The 18,386-nt window shown below is 49.9% G+C and overlaps 1 protein-coding gene across 2 annotated transcripts in view; it reads right to left on the bottom strand.

Moving 5' to 3' along the window:
• The window catches only part of EEPD1 (endonuclease/exonuclease/phosphatase family domain containing 1), a 122,955-nt gene continuing 113,147 nt past the window's right edge, over positions 8,579-18,386 (bottom strand). For both annotated transcript variants that reach the window (XM_018047149.1, XM_005679190.3), the window contains exons 7-8: positions 12,972-13,166; positions 8,579-9,286 (exon numbers count right to left, since the gene is read on the bottom strand). In XM_018047149.1, the coding sequence (XP_017902638.1) occupies positions 9,087-9,286; positions 12,972-13,166 (395 nt within the window). In that variant the 3' untranslated portion in view covers positions 8,579-9,086. The remainder of the gene's footprint in view (positions 9,287-12,971; positions 13,167-18,386) is intronic.

Here is an 18,386-nt window from a genome sequence, read left to right as displayed (position 1 = left end):
CTAGTATGCAGTATCTGATATTTATTTCAATTTTTTTATTAAATACTTTTCTACATATTTGTTACAACATTTCCGTAGGTTTCTTGTATAAACTTGTTTTCTGATGTATGTTTAGGGCAAACGCAAAGAAAAATGATAAAACAAAAAGACAACCCACAGAATGGGAGAAAATATTTGTAAACAATGCAACTGACAGGGGGTTAATCTCCAAAATTTACAAATAGTTCATGAAGCTCAATATCAAAAACAACCCAATCCTTCAAAGAACATAGATGGCCAAAGGGACATGAAAAGATACTCAACATTGCTAATTATTAGTACAAAACTACAATGAGATATCACCCTACACCAGTCAGAATGACCATCACCAAAAAATCTATAAACAAGCAAGGACCCACTATATAGCACATGGAACTCTGCTCAAGGTTATGTGGCAGCCTGGATGGGAGAGGAGCTTGGGAGAGAATGGACACACGTATGGCTGAGTCCTTTACTGAAACTATCACAATATAGTTAACCTGCTACAGTGAAGTCGCTCAGTCGTGTCCGACTCTTTGCAACCCCATGGACTGTAGCCCACCAGGCTCCTCTGTCCATGGGATTCTCCAGGCAAGAGTACTGGAGTGGGTTGCCATTTCCTTCTCCAGGGGATCTTCCCGACCCAGGGACCAAACCCAGGTCTCCTGCATTAGAGGCAGACACTTTAACCTCTTAGCCACCAGGGAAGAGCAAGTAAGTTTAAAAAAAGTCTATAAACAATAAATGCTGGAGAGGATATGGGACCCACATACACTGTTGGTGGAAATGTTAATTGATCCAGCCACTGTGGAGAACAGTATGGAGGTTCCTTGAAAAGCTAAACAATAGCTTAGCTACCACATGCTCCAGCAGTCCCACTCCTGGAGATGCTTCTGGAGAAAAACATGGTTCAAAATGATACATGCACCCTGATGTTCATTGCAGCGCTATATAAAACAGCTAGGACATGGAAGCAATTAAAATGTCCATCGACAGAAGAATGGATAAAAAGATGTGGTACGTATATGCAATGGAGCATTACTCAACCATCAGAAAGGAAGAACGGCATCTGCAGCAACGTGGATGAGCCTAGAGACCATCATACTAAATGAAGTGTCAGAGAGAGACAAACGCCGCAGGACAGCACTTGTATGTGGAATCTAAAAATATCACGCAAGTGACCTTGTTTACAAAACAGAAACAGACTCACAGACTTTGAAAACAAACTTATGGTTACCAAGGGGAAAAGTATTGGGGGGTGAAGGGCTAAATTAGGAGTTTGGGGTTGACATACACACTACATACATGAAATAAGCAAGTCAACACGGACCTAGTGCAGCACAGGGAAGGCTACTCATATTCTGTAATAACCTAAATGGAAAGAGAATTTGAAAAGAACAGATGTATGTATTGAATCACTTTGTTGTACACCTGAAATTGACACAACATTGGAAATCAATTATAAATATAAAAGTTTTGAATAGAAAACCAAATTAATAAATAAAAATGCCCCTCAGGACATCTCTGAACTCAGCGTGAAGACATGATCCCAGGAAACAGAGTGGGCCTGGGTCTGGAGGCCTGACACCCTCCTCCAGCTTGCAGACTTGGGTTCAGCCCGAAGCAGCCAGTTCTGATGCAATCACACAGTGCCAGCCAATCATCCTCATTCACCACCACAGTAAAACCTGAGTCCTTAATGCTACCCACCAGCAACAAATCACTGAATTATTATTTAATCACTGAATTGAATAATTCATCATGATGGAGGCAGCAGGGCACTTGGGAGCGCCCATCTTCCACCATAGACTACTGATGGGACCTCAGTTGCTCAGCATACGCTAGGAGGCGCCCCAGAACCAAAGGCACCTCCTACAGGCTGCCCTGTGCGGTTTGACCCCCCAGATGCAGGAAAACGCCAGCACGTGGGAGACCTCTTCTGGGGCCTGTCTCTCTCCTGTCTCCCTCCCGCCCAGGACCCCTGGAACCACTTGTGCACAAGGACCAGGCCCTTGGGGGATGAGGCAGCGCCCTCTTTTCCAGCTGCTCTTCAGCCTGTGGATGTCACTGATCTCACTGGCCTGCATTTCCCATGTTAGCAGGCCCAATCTGGCCCCCTGGGTACCCAGACCTGAGAAAAGAAGAGAATGTCGCCCCTCCAGCCCCCACCCGAGGTGAAGAGAGGAATGGTGACACCAGGGTGCCCCAGACCACACCTTACCTCTGCCTTTGAAGCTCGGAGCTTGTCTTCCCTGCTGCAGGCTGCAAGTGTCTGGGGGCCTGGCCACCTGGTCCTCTGCCCCTGCTTTCCTTGGTCTGTGTGCTGCTGCGGCAACTCCAGGTCAACCGTGGCTACGCGGTCTCCCGAGCATTTCCGGAGGCCAGGAGACCACAGTGCTACTGGGCCCGGGCCCGTGGCCTTGTTCCCTCCTCCCCTCCTCCATGCCCCCGGCCTTTGTCACGGCCACTTGTTTTCCACAGGCCTCCTTATCTGCTTGACACGTTCCAGGCCAACTGCATTCCTTATCACAGCAAAACCTGAGTCCCCAGTGCTCCCCACCCACAACAAGAATCATTTAATTAAATAATTCATCACGATAGAGACAGCAGGGAGCTTAGGATGGCCCATCTCCCACCACTGACTATTGACGGGAGCTCGGCTTCTAAGCAGACACCATTAAGTGCCTCAGAATCCAATGTGCCAAGAGAAACACGCGTCGTGTGGTCTGACCCTGAAAGCGAGGGTCATCCTCCCATCCCCACGAGTGATCTGTTTTATGCTCAGCAGACTCCTTGCCAATGCAGGGTCCCCCTGCCTCCACTTTTAGGCAGTGGCCTGCTTCTCACTGGTGGTCAGGCCTCCCCGCACCCCTGTCTCAGTCAGACCCTGGCATCTGATCTCGTGTCCCTCTTTATGGTGGTGTTCACACAAAGGAGCCTCATCATGCTTGGCTGGGGGCTGTGTTTGGGCACAGAGCAGCAGCCTGAGAACTCCCCAAACACTTGCACCTCCCAGAAGGGCTTGGCCACCACAGAAACTGCTGGTGATGAGGAAGGGGATTGCCACAACACCCAATAGTTCATTTCTTATTACAAGGAAGGAGGAACATTTCCATTTTTCAGCTATGGAAACAGGCTTACAGAAGGGCAAGTAACTTGGCCAGAGTCACAAGTTCCAGGTGGGTTTAACAGGAGTCTGGGCCTGTAATATTCACTACAGCTGAGTTCTCAGGACCTCCCAGAGCTGTCCCCCTCCACCTTGCTGGGCCTCTAGCTTGTCCTGTAAATGTTCCAGGGACCTGCTCCTCAGGGGTGAGGGGGACCACTATCCTGGCCCCTCCATGTCCACCGCGGCTCCACTCCAGCCTCATCCCTTGCTCAGGGACCAGTGTGATGCCCGGTGCGTTTCTTGCCAGGCTCTGTGGTCCTCCAACGCTGCAGCCTCTTCCTCTACTTTGCACAAGGTCTGCAGAGCAGCCTACCAACTCCCAGGCCTGCTGCCTTTTAATTCTGGCCTTGGGTTCTGTTTAGTCTTCTCCTCACAACCCTTCATAAACTTGCCAGAGTTACCTAGACGGAGCCCTTCCCTCCTCCACACCCTTGTCCTCAGTACCGCCTGCCCAGAATACCATCTTCTGCCTGCCTCCACTGCCCGCCCAGTCTTGCGCATTAAAGCCCCAGCTCAGAAAACTTTCCCAGGAAGACTGCTCAGATTTGCCGCCAAGTGAAAACACACACTTTTCCTCTGATTCGCACAGCACTTTATATCTCTGCTTGACAAGTTATTTTGTTTTTTCCTAAGTATGAGCCTACCCACCTAAAGAACTTTAAAAACAAGGCCTTTGCATTCAGAGCTGAGTCAGGAATCCCAACTTTGTGACTTACCAACGAATGGGGGCGATGGAGTCAGCCTCAAGTCCTCGGAGAATGTCCTCAGGTTAGCTGTGTAAGTCACCTGGCCAGCTGTGGGACACTCAGGAGGCAGACAGTGCCCGCTCTGCTCCAGACCTCCTCTTCCTGGTTTCAGCAAAGCTACCCACCTCCACTCCTCTGAGCCTGCCTGGCTTCAGCAGCAATCAGGCTAAGGAGGCACTCCTGAGGAGGGCGGGCTCTCCCCGTGGTGGGCGGGGCTCTCCCTGTGGTGGGCGGGGCTCTCCCCATGGTGGGCGGGGCTCTCTCCGTGGAGGCAGGCATCCCAGGGGGCCCATCAACCAGGAAAAGGGTGCTCCAGCTGGGCAGACCTCATGCTGCCACTCTGTCCTCACTCTGGACTCCTGGAGGGAGTCCAGACCTACTCAAAGGTCCTTCCAAGGGCCAGGAGCTGCTGACCTCCAGGTGGGGTTAGGCAGGGAGACTCCCATCTGCCCACACAAGGTGAAGATGAGGAAGCTTGTTCATGATTCCCTGGCTTGTTTCTTTGCCCCTATAGGGAAAGTCGGTCAATTGTGTCTGACTCTTTGTGACCCCATGGACTGTAGCCCACGAGGCTCTTCTGTCCATGGAATTCTCCAGGCCAGAAAACTGGAGTGGGTCGCCGTGGGTTCCCTTCTCCAGGGGATCTTCCCAATCCAGGGACCAAACCCAGGTCTCCTGCATTGCAGGAAGATTCTTTACCGTCTGAGCCACCAGGGAAGCCCCTTTGCCCACTTAGGCCTGTACCAAAGCTCATCTGTGCAGTGGGTGGGGGCATGCCAGCAGTGAGTGCCTTGAGGTCAGAGGTCACAGCATGGAGACTGGGTAGAGAGGTGGCTGGCAGGAACTGGCCCTCCCCATGGAGCACCCACTGTCTGGGGGCTCAGGGTTCTGTTTTATGGAAGGGCCTATGGTTTTCTTACACAACAGAAGATGCAGTAATGAATCACTTTGTCTGGCTGCTGCATGAGGATCCCCAGATTCCTAAGGCCTGGCACTCAGATTCCTGCCGGCTGCTCCTTCAGGGGAAACCCCTCCACCTCTTCCAGGCTCACCAAGAGGAGAATGGAAAATACAGGGGATTCTGCAACCAGGCCCTTGCAGAACCCTGCTGGAGACAGGCACAGACCAGAACCATGGCCGAGTGACCCTGGAAGTCAGGGGTCTTCCTCCCTCTCCCCTGATCACCCCCAGAGCCAAACCTGGTGGGTGCACCACGTGTGATGAATGAAAAGCAACCCAAGGCTTTTAAATATCCCTTTCTTCTCTTCGTTCCAAATACCTATTTTACTTCCAAATACATATATTTTAACTTCACCATTCCAGAATTAACACTTGATCACTTTCAGTGACTCCTTCCTAGCAAAATGCCCCTTCAGGGAGTGCCATAAGAAGAAAGAGTTATAATTCCCTTCACATGTTTCCACATCTGCTGTGAGGATTTCAGCATGCCTGGCCTACAGGGAAATGCAGTAGTTTCCTGTTTAAAAAATGTAAAACTTTGCACATTGTCATTCTGGGCCAAGCTTGGGCCTTTTATTATGTATGTATTTACTTCATTGTGACTAGAAAATGTCTAAAGCAGACAAAAGTAGAAGAGCATTGTGAAGCCCTGTGTTCCTATCACCCAGCTTCAACAACTATCCATCATTTGTAAATTTAAGTATCCTTTGGCTTTTAAGCTCTGCTCAATTCTCTCATACTTACTGTGCGGGGGGGGAGAGAGAAGAGATGAGCCATCTGATTATTAATTAATCTTCACACTTCTAGAAAACTTGAGCTTTGAATTCTGTAAGTTTTATGAAAATCCTGCCTCTGGGCTAAAGGCTCGCAGGCCCAGGCAGGGAGGAGCCCAGGGAGGCACTCTCCGCTGGGAGAAACCTCCATCATCCCACAGCCTGGCTGGGAACTGAGACTTTCAAAGGCTAAATGGGCCCACCGTTAGACCAGCGACGATACCACTTAAGATTACACGTCGGAATCCAGCTGTTACTCGTTCTGGGAGACAGTCGGCCATATCCTGTCAACTCAAGCAGAAAAAAAGCACAGGTTCTGTTTCTGGATGATTTACTGGGTGTCCTACCAAGTTTCTCCGCCAGGGGGAGCGGTGAAGGGCAGTCTTGGACGCTTCCAGAGCCTTTGGGTCTTAGTGGAATGTGGGGCAGGATATCAGTGACAGGCTCCACCGGCTGCGGATCCTTTCTTTTGAGAGCTCAGCTGGACCAGTGGACAGTCCAGGATAAGATACTGTTGGGAAACCATGAAGCATCTGTTCCAGTTGAGGGTAAAAGAAACTCCGGAGATAAAACGAAGACAGCAAAAAAAATAGAAGATTTATTTTTAAATACTGATGCTTGTTGAGTTCTCACCATGTGTCAGGGGGAATGGGCATCCCTCCTGGAGTTGAGCTCTGTGGTCAGAGAGCATGCTGAGAATTTTATGGATGTTATTTATTCTCTGGGAAATAGATGGGGAAACAGTGGAAACAGTGTCAGACTTTATTTTGGGGGGCTCCAAAATCACTGCAGATGGTGACTGCAGCCATGAAATTAAAAGACGCTTACTCCTTGGAAGAAAAGTTATGACCAACCTAGAGAGTATATTCAAAAGCAGAGACATTGCTTTGCCGACTAAGGTCCGTCTAGTCAAGGCTATGGTTTTTCCTGTGGTCATGTATGGATGTGAGAGTTGGACTGTGAAGAAGGCTGAGCGCCGAAGAATTGATGCTTTTGAACTATGGTGTTGGAGAAGACTCTTGAGGGTCCCTTGGACTGCAAGGAGATCCAACCAGTCCATTCTGAAGGAGATCAACCCTGGGATTTCTTTGGAAGGACTGATGCTAAAGCTGAAACTCCAGTACTTTGGACACCTCATGCGAAGAGTTGACTCATTGGAAAAGACTCTGATGCTGGGAGAGACTGGGGGCAGGAGGAGAAGGGGACGACCCAGGATGAGATGGCTGGACGGCATCACTGACTCGATGGACGTGAGTCTGAGTGAACTCCGGGAGATGGTGATGGACAGGGAGGCCTGGCGTGCTGCGATTCATGCGGTCGCGAAGAGTCGGACATGACTGAGCGACTGAACTGAACTGAACTGAACTGAACTATTTATTCTCTGCAGCCCTGAGGGGTCCTATCCTCACTTAATAGATAAGAAACCCAGGACTCACCCAGACAAGCAGAACCTGCAGGGGCCACAGCTTGGACACAGCAGAGCTGGGACTCTGCAGCCAGGTCTGCGGCCTTCAAACCCTGGGCCTGTGGCCTTCAAACCCTGGGCCTGTGGCTACCGAGCAATGCCTTCACTTCTGGGATCCTCAGGTAACACGCACTCCCCACTCTGTGTCTGGGGCGTGAGTATGCATCCAGCCACAGCTAAGCAGCGGCACTGAGCAAACGCCAGTGTATGGCCTACCATTCAGCTCCCCAGCCTCCAGCTCAAATCAAGGGACTGTCACAAAGGTTGTTTAGCTGGATTTTTCTCCCCTCTTCTCACCTAAGGCGGCCTTTTCTTTCCACAGTTTTGTGCAAAAATCTGGCTAAAAGAACTTGGAGCATCTGAATGGTGAATGCAGGTGGAAGTTTTAACTGCAGATAAAGTACCAAAAAAGGTCAGCTCAGCTGAGAAGCACCCCTTCCTACCCACCACGACTTTTCATTCTAATTCAACTGCTTTCAGTCAAGACTCAGCTATTACAGGTTCCAGGTCTCCAGGTGCCTGCTCACCCACCCACTGGAGAGACAGCTCCTGGGAGTAGTAATGGGTGATGACCAGGTACTCAAAAAGCTCCCAGAAAGGGGTTTCCTTCCTGTGCTCATGACCAATGATGTTCCTGGGGAGCCTGATGCCCCAGGTGTCCATCCTTTGATGGACAGGGCCCCTTTCGCTGCCCATCCAGCCCTGGGTTTCAAGTCACTAGATTCCCACTGGTGGTGATGGTGGTCCACACATTCACTGCCATTGTTAACTCTCTCACACGTCAGTATCAGCAGCATAGGGCTGACATGTGTGTGTGGGCTTTAGACTGAGTGTGGATCCGTCTATGTACTAACTGGCTGTGTGACCTTCAGGAGGTGAAACTCCGTAAGCCTGTTTCTTCGGCTGTGAAATGGGCATTATAATCCCAGTCTCTTAGGGACCTACAGGAGACCCCAACCTGGGAAGGAAAGAGTATTTGGTGGCAGTTAACCCACACTTCCCGCCCCCTACCCCCAACACCCACCCTCAAGGGAGGACCCTCCCTCTCTTGATGCTCCCAGGCTTAGCTTCCTGGGGATCCAGAATCAACAGCTATTCCTCAGGATCAGCAGATGGAGGCTCTGGGTAGAGAATGCTGGGGAACTGAAGGTGAACTGAATTGAACGGAGAAGGAGGAAAGGAAATCATTCAAATGGTTCTTCAAAGTGATAGATGGTCCAGTAGAGGGGTCAGAGGATGAAGCACTGGATGGGAGGGAGGAGACAATCTAAAGATTGGACAGAGATCCCCAGGGGTCAGTGAGGGTGTGATGGGAACCTGTGCAGGGTCTCAAGGTGAGGATGCAAAAGGAGCCCCCAGGGTTAGGGGTGCCTTGTGTTCAGGACGCTGCAGACCACAGCCTCTCCCCTTCCCCACCCAGCCCAAGACATCAGAAGTGGGCATGAAACACAGGACAGGGGACTGCCCCCAGGCTCTCACTGCGGCCAGGCAGGCTCATCTCTGTTTATTTTTTCAAAACAAAACTAAAAATCATCACTCAAAATATTTGAGGAGAGTGCTCAAGTTAAAAGCTTTTCACAGAATTTGCAGTCAGAACATTTGCAGACTGGTGGTCAGGAACGAGAGCTCTGCCTCCAGCCTCCACTGCTGTTCCCCTCGAGCTGCAATCCAGGCAGTGGGGTGATCATCCCCAGTGGCTGAGGCTGGCGGCATCCACAGATCAGACATTCCAGTTCTCTACCCGGCTTCTGATCAGACCATCCAGCACCTTGAGGGCCCGCTGGGCTCCCTCCCCGACGAGAGTCCACAAACTCTGTGAGGAAGGCAGCCGGGTCACAGCCAAGCACTGTCCACTGTCAGAACGAGGACAAAAGGGCAGGCGGTTCTGGCTCTGCATCTTCACGGGGGAGGGCAAGCTCCCCAGGGTCAGGGGGTGGAACGCCCATTCGGGGCCATCATCGCTCGTGTTTAATGTTGGCTTCACTCCGCTCCAGGGTGAGCCCATTGCCGCTCCGAGGGCCTTCCTTCCTGGTCCAGTCCTTCTCCGTGTAAAACTCCGCAAGCACAGGGCAGTGTTCAGAAGCCACTCCACCCCAAGACCAGTTATCTGGAATCCAAGGGTTCGTGAGGCCTTCTCTCACTACAGCCCAGTGGCCTGGAGGCAGAGGGAAGACAGACCCAGAGGTCAGGATGGGAGGTGGGGGAGGGCCGCAAGCTGGTGGGTGGAGGCCAACGCTGTATAGTCTGCAAGCCTGGGCTCCCTGACGAGACCCCTCAGTCACCTGGCTTGCCTGTGCAAATGAACTGTCTCGGCCCATTGGATTTCCCAGACAAGTGAGGGTTTGCCAAGGAGGTGCTGAAACTACCCTGGGTCCAGGCCTCCTGCCTATTCGCATACCTCCTGGCCCCCACCCCATCCTTGCTTCGCAAACACTTGCAATCTGACCAGCGAGGGTAAGTGTTCGACACAGGTACACAGTTCCCACAAAGGTGTCCAAAGAGAAGGTCCTATTTCACAAAGTAAAGCTGCAAAGGCGGGTGGGAAAGGAGAAAGTTCTACAAAAAGGGTAAAGAAGAGAGAGTTACAGAAGTTTATGAGCTAGTAAAGGCTTGGAGAAGGCAATGGCACCCCACTCCAGTACTCTTGCCTGGAAGATCCCATGGATGGAGGAGCCTGGTAGGCTGCAGTCCATGGGGTTGCAAAGAGTCAGACATGACTGAGCAACTTCACTTTCACTTTTCACTGTCATGCATTGGAGAAAGAAATGGCAACCCACTCCAGTGTTCTTGCCTGGAGAATCCCAGGGATGGGGGAGCCTGGTGGGCTGCCGTCTCTGGGGTCGCACAGAGTCGGACACGACTGAAGCGACTTAGCAGCAGCAGCAGCAAAGGCATTTTTAAAGTCAAAGTTTAGAAACATGTGAAGCTTAAGGTATGTTTAAGAAACAGGGGAAGAGTCACAGAAGAAAGGACAGAGCAGTTAGAAGTGCGGCCATGACCCTCAGTGAGAACCGTCCCAGAGAATCAAACTGACTCAGGCCTGGGCTCTGGTGGCTTCCCTAGAGGCTGAGACAGTATAGAACCTATCTGCCTGTGATCAGGAGACCTGGGTTCAATCCCTGGGGTTGTGAAGAAACCCTGGAGAAGGGAATGGCAACCCACTCCAGTATTCTTGCCTAGAGAATTCCATGGACGGAGGAGCCTGGCAGGCTATAGTCCATGGGGTCACAAAGAGTCAGACACGACTAAGCAACTGTGGAAAATTCTGAAAGAGTTGGGAATACCAGACCACCTGACCTGCCTCCTGAGAAATCTGTATGCAGGTCAGGAAGCAGCAGTTAGAACCAGACATGGAACAACAGACTGGTTCCAAATAGGAAAGGAGTACGTTAAGGCTGTATATTGTCACCCTGCTTATATAACTTATATGCAGAGTACATCATGAGAAACGCTGGGCTGGAGGAAGCAGAAGCTGGAATCAAGATTACGGGGAGAAATATCAATAACCTCAGATATGCAGATGACACCACCCTTATGGCAGAAAGCTAAGAACAACTAAGCCTCTTGATGAAAGTGAAAGAGGAGAGTGAAAAAGTTGGCTTAAAACTCAACATTCAGAAAACTAACATCATGGCATCTGGTCCCATCACTTCATGGCAAAAAGATGGGGAAGCAATGGAAACAGTGGCAGACTTTATTTTGGGGGCTCCAAAATCACTGCAGATGGTGACTGCAGCCATGAAATTAAAACATGCTTGCTCCTTGGAAGGAAAGTTATGACCAACCTAGACAGCATATTAAAAAGCAGAGAAATTACTTTGCCGTCAAAGGTCCATATAGTCTAACTATGGTTTTTCCAGTAGTCATGTGTGGATGTGAGAGTTGGACCATAAAGAAAGCTGAGTGCTGAAGAATTGATGCTTTTGAAGTGTGGTGTTGGAGAAGACTCTTGAGAGTCCCTTGGACTGCAAGGAGATCCAACCAGTCCATCCTAAAGGAGATCAGTCCTGAATATTCACTGGAAGGACTGATGCTGAAGCTGAAACTCCAAGATATTGGCCATGTGATTTGAAGAACTGACTCATCTGAAAAGACCTTGATGCTGGGAAATATTGAAGGTGGGAGGAGAAGGGGACAACGGAGGATGAGATGGCTGGATGGCATCACTGACTCAATGGACATGAGTTTGAGTAAACTCTGGGAGTTGGTGATGGGCAGGGAGGCCTGGTGTGCTGCAGTCCACGGGGTCACAGAGTCGGACACGACTGAGCGACTGAACTGACCTGAACAAAGCAACTAACACCTTCACTTTCAGGCCTGGGTTCTGGTGTGAGTTCTGGGATGGGGGCCGCTCCTCCCTGCACCTCGCTTTCTACAGCTGTAGAGCAAGGGACGGAGGCAACAGCTTCTAGCTTTCCCCCAGCCCTGTCTGCTCAAGCACTCCAGCACCGCCTCCTGTCGCCACCAACCTCTGTCTAGCCAGCGATGCATTTCTGCAAACTGCGTCTCGCCCAGTCTGATGACTGACACTCCCTCTGAGACCCACTTTCTTCATCCTTTTGATTTTCCTATGACACAGTCCAACAGGACACTGGTGCCCAGGACTGGAAATTCTAGTCCTGAGGATCCAAGTCTTGGTTGCAAGTCCTGGTCTCACAGTGAGACTCCAGCATTGGTACTTAATTTTTTTTAACATTTCTCTGAAGTATAATCTGCAACTATTTGTGTTTAGTAATGGCTTCTCTGGTGACTCAGACAGTAAAGAATCTGCCTGCAATGCAGGAGACGGGTTTGATCCCTGGGTCAGGAAGATCCCTTGGGGAAGAGAATGGCTATCCACTCCAGTATTCTTGCCTGGAAAATCACATGGACAGAGGAGCCTGGGGGGCTACAAAGAGTCGGACACGACTACAACTGATCAACTGACACTTTTCAAACTGTTGGTGCTTATCTTACTCTTTTTATCTTACATCCAAAGACCCTACTGCCGCTTCTGTATTTTTATGACTGTTTCATGACCCAAGGTCTGCTCAGCAAGTGACTGGTTTTGGGGGAGTACTTTTCAGTGCTGAGGCCACCCACCACACCCTGGTCTGGCAGAGTCCTGCCTAAAGCACTTCAGCATCCTATAGTGATGCCAGGTAACATGTCAGCTCACTGCCAACTGCTGCTCTGCAGGGTGCTGATGGCATGTGGGTAAATCTCAGGCCACAGCACACTGCCTGAACATGACAGGGCTTGAGAAGTGTTTGCTGAAGGGCTAAGTATCCTTAAAATTAGGCTAAGCTGGGGCTTTCCTGCTGGCCAGGGGATAAGAATCCACCTGCCAATGTAAGGGACATGGGTTTGAATTCTGGTCTAGGGAGATTCCACAAGTCGTAGGGCAACTGAGCCCGTGTACTACAACTGCTGAGCCCACGCTCTAGAGCCCGTGAGCCGCACTCCTGAAGCCCACGTGCCCTGGAACCCGTGCCCTACAAGAGGAAGCACTGCAGGGAGAAGCCCACGCACCACAACTAGAGGGTGGCCCCTACTCAGGGCAGCACAGCAAGTTCGCAGCAGCGACCCAGTGCTGCCAGTCGATAGCCAGGTCTGCCCGGCACGCATCTGCTTTGTCCCTGATGTAGGTCAGTGAATGCCTTTTACTTAGTTTTCAGAACCCCTCCACTCTTAAAAGTGGCTCTGTGTGAATGATAATTATACAGCCACCTCAACAGTAACCTCATAAATGCCTGCAGAGGAGGGAAGGTCACTCCTGACTCTCGCTCAAACCAGACAATCGTGAACTGCCAGCTCAGACAGGTGACTCTCCCTGTTTCTGAACAGCACGTGTGCTTTACCTGTGAAAACCTTCTTTAAGCTTTTACTGATCCAGATGTTGTCCAGAGTCTTCGAGCCTTGAGGATTCTTGGTGCTGATGTTGGTAAAGGTGTGTGCGGGGATCAGGTGGTGGAATTTTTCTTTCCTCAAGATATCATAGTCACTGCTGTCTGGCCCCTGGCCAAAATCCCCTAAAACTATCACGTCTTTTTCTCCTAGAAGTGGAAGAGAGAAATTCAGAAATGTAAGAGGTGGTGGGAAGTTAACCCAGCACTGACCACCACTCATTTAAGTAGGATCGTGAGTGTCTGATCTGACTCTCCAGGATTAGGACTGTGGCATGGTTCTTATTCTCCCAATTCTTCCAAGTTCCTTGTGCAACACCCCCTCACCGCCCCCCGACCCCACACCCAAGCTCCCAGAGTAGGTTAGTGACACATTAGGTTGGTGTAATGTCAACATCACCTCTGTTCTGGATCATGGGTTCCGAATCTCGTAGCACAGAAAGGCCCTAAGGGTCTTGCCCAGATCGTTAACAAAAGCTCAACAAACATTTATTGAGCACAGAAGGAAGCCCGAGTGGAGACACAGGAAGAAGACAGTCATCTGTAAGCCGAGGAGAGGCCTCAGAAGGAACCGACCCTGCCAACACCTTGATCATGGACTTCCTAGCCTTCAGGACTGTAAGAAAATAAATGCCTGTTGTTTAAGCCATCCAGTCTGTGGTGTTTTGTTATGGAACCCCAGCACACTAATATAGGGCAAAATACTTTAAAGTATTTTCAACAGCTCTCTCAAACTCTAGTTTGATTTACAAGAGTAAGTGGGATAGTTATGAAGTATTTTCCCAAGTGAGGAGACATTCAGAAAAGGACAGTGAGACCCAACTTGGCTCCCTGGGATTCCCATCCACTGCCTGACCATCACTTCCTGTCTCGAAGTTCCCCTCAGGGGAGCCACGTTTTCATGGGGAGAAACATTGCAAGGAAAGCTTTAAAGAAAGCAGTTCATAACCAAGGGCCAAATGCATCTGAGACACTCAACAAATCTTCGTGGACTTGAATACACATCAATAACAAGGGCTGCTGCTGCTGCTGCTGCTGCTGCTGCTGCTAAGTCACTTCAGTTGTGTCCAACTCTGTGTGACCCCATAGACGGCAGCCCACCAGGCTCCCCTGTCCCTGGGATTCTCCAGGCAAGAACACTGGAGTGGGTTGCCATTTCCTTCTCCAATGCATGAAAGTGAAAAGCGAAAGGGAAGTCGCTCAGTCGTGAGATTAAGAAATCCAAAGTGAAATGACATAAGCCACCAGCAGAGGGCACTCACGTTCTGCACATGACACCCTCTGCCAGGGGGGCCTGAGGGGAGGGAAGGGGATGGAAGGAAGCCCTTCCTGCAGCCATTGTATGACCGACAGAGAGGCATCTGACCCTCATGCTAGAGCCTAACAACCCTGGCACCCAAAGCAGGGCGAGCCCAACTAAGCTGGTCTTGAGAAATCACTGCGAACTTTCAACAGGAAAGTCAACTTATGAATAATACTAATAACAACTCCTACGAGGCCAGTGTCAATGACCCTCCACTGAGTCGTCACCGTGTGCTGGGGACCTCTTGCAGGTAAGAAACTGAGGCTCTAACCAAAGCCACCAAGCCCTCAAATCCAGGACAAAGAGCTAGGATGGAAAAGCCCACACGCTTGGAACAGAGCCTGCTGCCTGGCAGACGTAAGAGAAACATGCACGGAAGAAATGGTGAACGAAGCCCGAGGAAAACTGCACAATTAAGGTGCAACATAGCTTTTAAAAGGAATGAATAGAAAGATGTACCTTTATTAAATTTCAAGGAAAACTTAGGCAAGACTGAGACAAAAGATTTCAATATAATGAGAGGTTTTCATTAGGATACAAACATGAAATATTTGAGCCAAAAGAAGACAGTTCTGGGGTTTTTCCTGGTGGCTCAGTGGTAAAGAATCCACTGGCCAGTGCAAGAGACATGGGTTCAGTCCCTGGTCTGGGACGATCCCACATGCCACGGGGCAACTAAGCCCGCGTACCACAACTGTTAAGGCTATGCTCTAGAGCCCCAAAGCCACAGCTGATGAAGACTGCACACCCTACAGCCTGTGCTCCACAACAAGAAAAGCCACTGCAACGAGAAGCCTTTGTGCTGCAACTAGAGAAAGCCCGTGTGCCACAGTGAAGACTCGGCACTGACAAAAAATATATATATATTTTTTTCTTTTAAGAAAAGATATTTACATATATATATATATATTTTTTTTTTTCTTTTAAGAAAAGAAAATTCTGAACCCAGGAGAGATGCTGGTGTCAGGCATCAATAAACCAAGCTCTGTGTAACTTCGGGAATGAAAATAATGGCTTATTTTGAATTGGACTGTCCAGGTTTCTCACAACTCATCTACTTTGGTTAAAGCAGTTTGGTGATGACATGGAGACACTCCCTGCCTCTGACAACCCACAGATGTGCAGGGCCCTAAATTCTCCTAGGAAGCTGTCCGCCAGGGTGGGCTCCACAGGTACCCACTGAGTTTCTAGGAGTTAGGGCTTCCCAGGTCTCCCTAGTGGTAAATAACCTGCTTGCCAATGCAGGAGACCCAGAAGATGCAGGTTCGACCCCTGGGTCAGGAAGATTCCCCTGGAGGAGGGCATGGCAATCCACTCCAGTATTCGTGCCTGGAGAATCCCACGGCCAGAGGAGCCGCCTGGCAGGCTACAGTCTCTGGGGCCACAAAGAATCAGACACTACTGAGTGCACACATTTTCCAGGAGTGAAGGGATAATATTTGGGGCTGACTTCCTCAGAGTCCTAGATTTATAAAATGCCAGCGACAATAGCAGGAGCCCGGCCCCACTAGGGGTAAGTCTTACTCAGATGCCAAGCATGACCCTGCCTTGTTTGACTCTTGCTGAAATTCCATCAGTGGATGGGCACCCCACCCTGAGCCCTCACTGACGTCAGTCAACCTGGGTGCACGTTCCAGACAAAGGTGGAAAGGTCCAGCGTTTGCTAATCAAGCCGACTCTGTTTGCGCTGATAGAAAGAAGCCTGTGGAATAAAGTTCAGTCTTTGTTTGAGCCAAGCTGCCTCTGCTCATCGATTTACCCGAGCTGCCGCTTGGGCAGGTTGCAGCACTTCCTGATTCCACGGCTCTGCTGTGTCACCAGTTAACAATAGGCTGGATGTTAGTTAAATGCAGGGGGACACGGGGACATGAGTCACTGTCCTTACCTGGGCACGTCAAGGCTGAGTCAGACTGTGGCTCAATCGTCCCTGGCAGCTTGAAACAATATGCTGCCCAGGTCTTCTGACAAACACCTGATCCCTACCAGAATTATCCAAAAAGATAGCAGGGCCTATGGTTATCAGAGAAGTAAGGGACTGGCACATTCCCTTCCTCCTTCCATATAAAGCAAAAGTTTGAAATCAAGAACAACAGAAATGTCCAGAGTTTTAAAAGCTGTCAAGTCATCCTTCATAATGGGTTAGAGTCTAGCCGTGGGTGAACAGTCTCCCACATGGTTGCTCCTTGGATGAAGTACCTTGACTTAAACAGCTTTCTGACTTTTTTTTTTTAGCCCAAAGACTCATAATTTAAGGAGAACGCTGTTCGCAGCACATCCTGGTTTGAAATGTAAGCTGTACCTCATTGTTCATAAGAGCATTATCCATAACAGCCAAAAGATGGCAATAACCCAAGTGTCCATTGACAGACACATGGAATAGTATTTGGCCATAAAAATGAAAGGAAATTCTGATGTATACTACAAGCCATAAAGACATAACGTAAGTGAAATAAACTGGCCACAAAGGGACAAGTATTGTAAGGTTCCACTTAGATGAGATACCTAGAGAGGTCAAGTTCACAGAAACAAAGTAGAAAGGTGGCTATCAGGGTCTGGGAGGGAAGGGAATGTGTGTTTAATGGGCACAGAGTTTCAGTCTGGGAAGATGAAAAAGCTCTAGTGATGGATGGTGGTAATGGCTATAAAATAATGTAAATATACTTAAAACCATTATTATAAAATAATGTAAATATACTTAAATATACTTTAAGTTATAAGTAACTTAAAAATGGTTAAGATGGTAAGTCTCATGTCATATATATTTTACCATGATAAAACTCTTTTCAAACGAACAATCTTTGAACTATCTCTGTAGCCAAATCTTCATAAATTACCTTGTGGGGGGCCAATTTAACAAAGGAAAAAAGGCTTAGCAAGCTAGGAATACGGATTAAGACTCTAGAATACAGAAGAGAACTGCAGGCCTCCAGCTGTGAAACCTCACCTGGAGCAGCTCAGTGCTCTGAAAAAAACAAGCCAAACTGACCACACCCCAGTAAGGCAATGGCACCCCACTCCAGTACTCTTGCCTGGAAAATCCCATGGACGGAGGAGCCTGGTGGGCTGCAGTCCATGGGGTCACGAAGAGTCGGACACGACTGAGCGACTTCACTTTCACTTTTCACTTTCATGCATTGGAGGAGGAAATGGCAACCCACTCCAGTGTTCTTGCCTGGAGAATCCCAGGGACGGGGGAGCCTGGTGGGCTGCCGTCTATGGGATCGCATACAGTCGGACACGACTGAAGTGACTTAGCAGCAGCAGCAGCAGTCTTTACAGCCGTGTCAACTTTCAACTCTTCCTCCTTGTAAGCCACGCACAGCAAATGTTTGGTATTATTGGGGGCAGAGCTGGAAAGCAGAGTCCACCTGTCTTCTGAAGTTCTGCCCTTTTCAGTGTTCTCTTAATCCCCCTCAACTCATGTCTGCTGAGCCCCTACCATATCCTGGGTCCTTCATCAGAAGGTCACCCAGCCCTGGGCACCCTGTGAGGTTAGCACTGTCAGCCCCTGAAGAGTGGTGACCTCCCAGACATCCTACCACCATTGAAGGAGCCAAGATTCAAGTCCAGTGTTTCTGTCATTTCAGGGCTCTGTCAGCAAGATCTGCAATCCACCAGGAAGGAGAGGACTCATCAGGACTTCCCCACTCCCCTCGTCACCAACTCTCTTTCCCAAGAAGAGCAGGTGCACATCTTCAGGGGACACCACCACGGGAGCACACGGGGGGCAGCAGAGCCCATTACAGGGGGCATGGGGCCTATGACGGGGGGCAGCGGAGCCCGTGACGGGAGGCACGGGGCGCCATCACTTAGTTTCTCCTTCTCCCAATCCTGTCCATCAAACGGAGGCTGAAGAGCCACAAAACCCCACCACGGAACCCACATGCCAGACCCACAGAGACAAAGCTGTGAGCACGCACGGGGCACTGCGCTGCCCAGGATGCAGGCGGTATGGCGGTTTCCTGTCCATCACTCAGTACGCATCGCCGCCCACAGGACAGCCAGCCTAAGGGAGGGGAGAGACACTGGGAAGGGGCACCCCGCACCTCCCCTGCAGAAGTGGGAGC

Source organism: Capra hircus, chromosome 4 (genome assembly GCF_001704415.2).
Source record: "Capra hircus breed San Clemente chromosome 4, ASM170441v1, whole genome shotgun sequence".
Classification (NCBI taxonomy): Eukaryota; Metazoa; Chordata; class Mammalia; order Artiodactyla; family Bovidae; genus Capra; species Capra hircus.
This window is presented reverse-complemented; position numbering and strand designations above follow the sequence as displayed.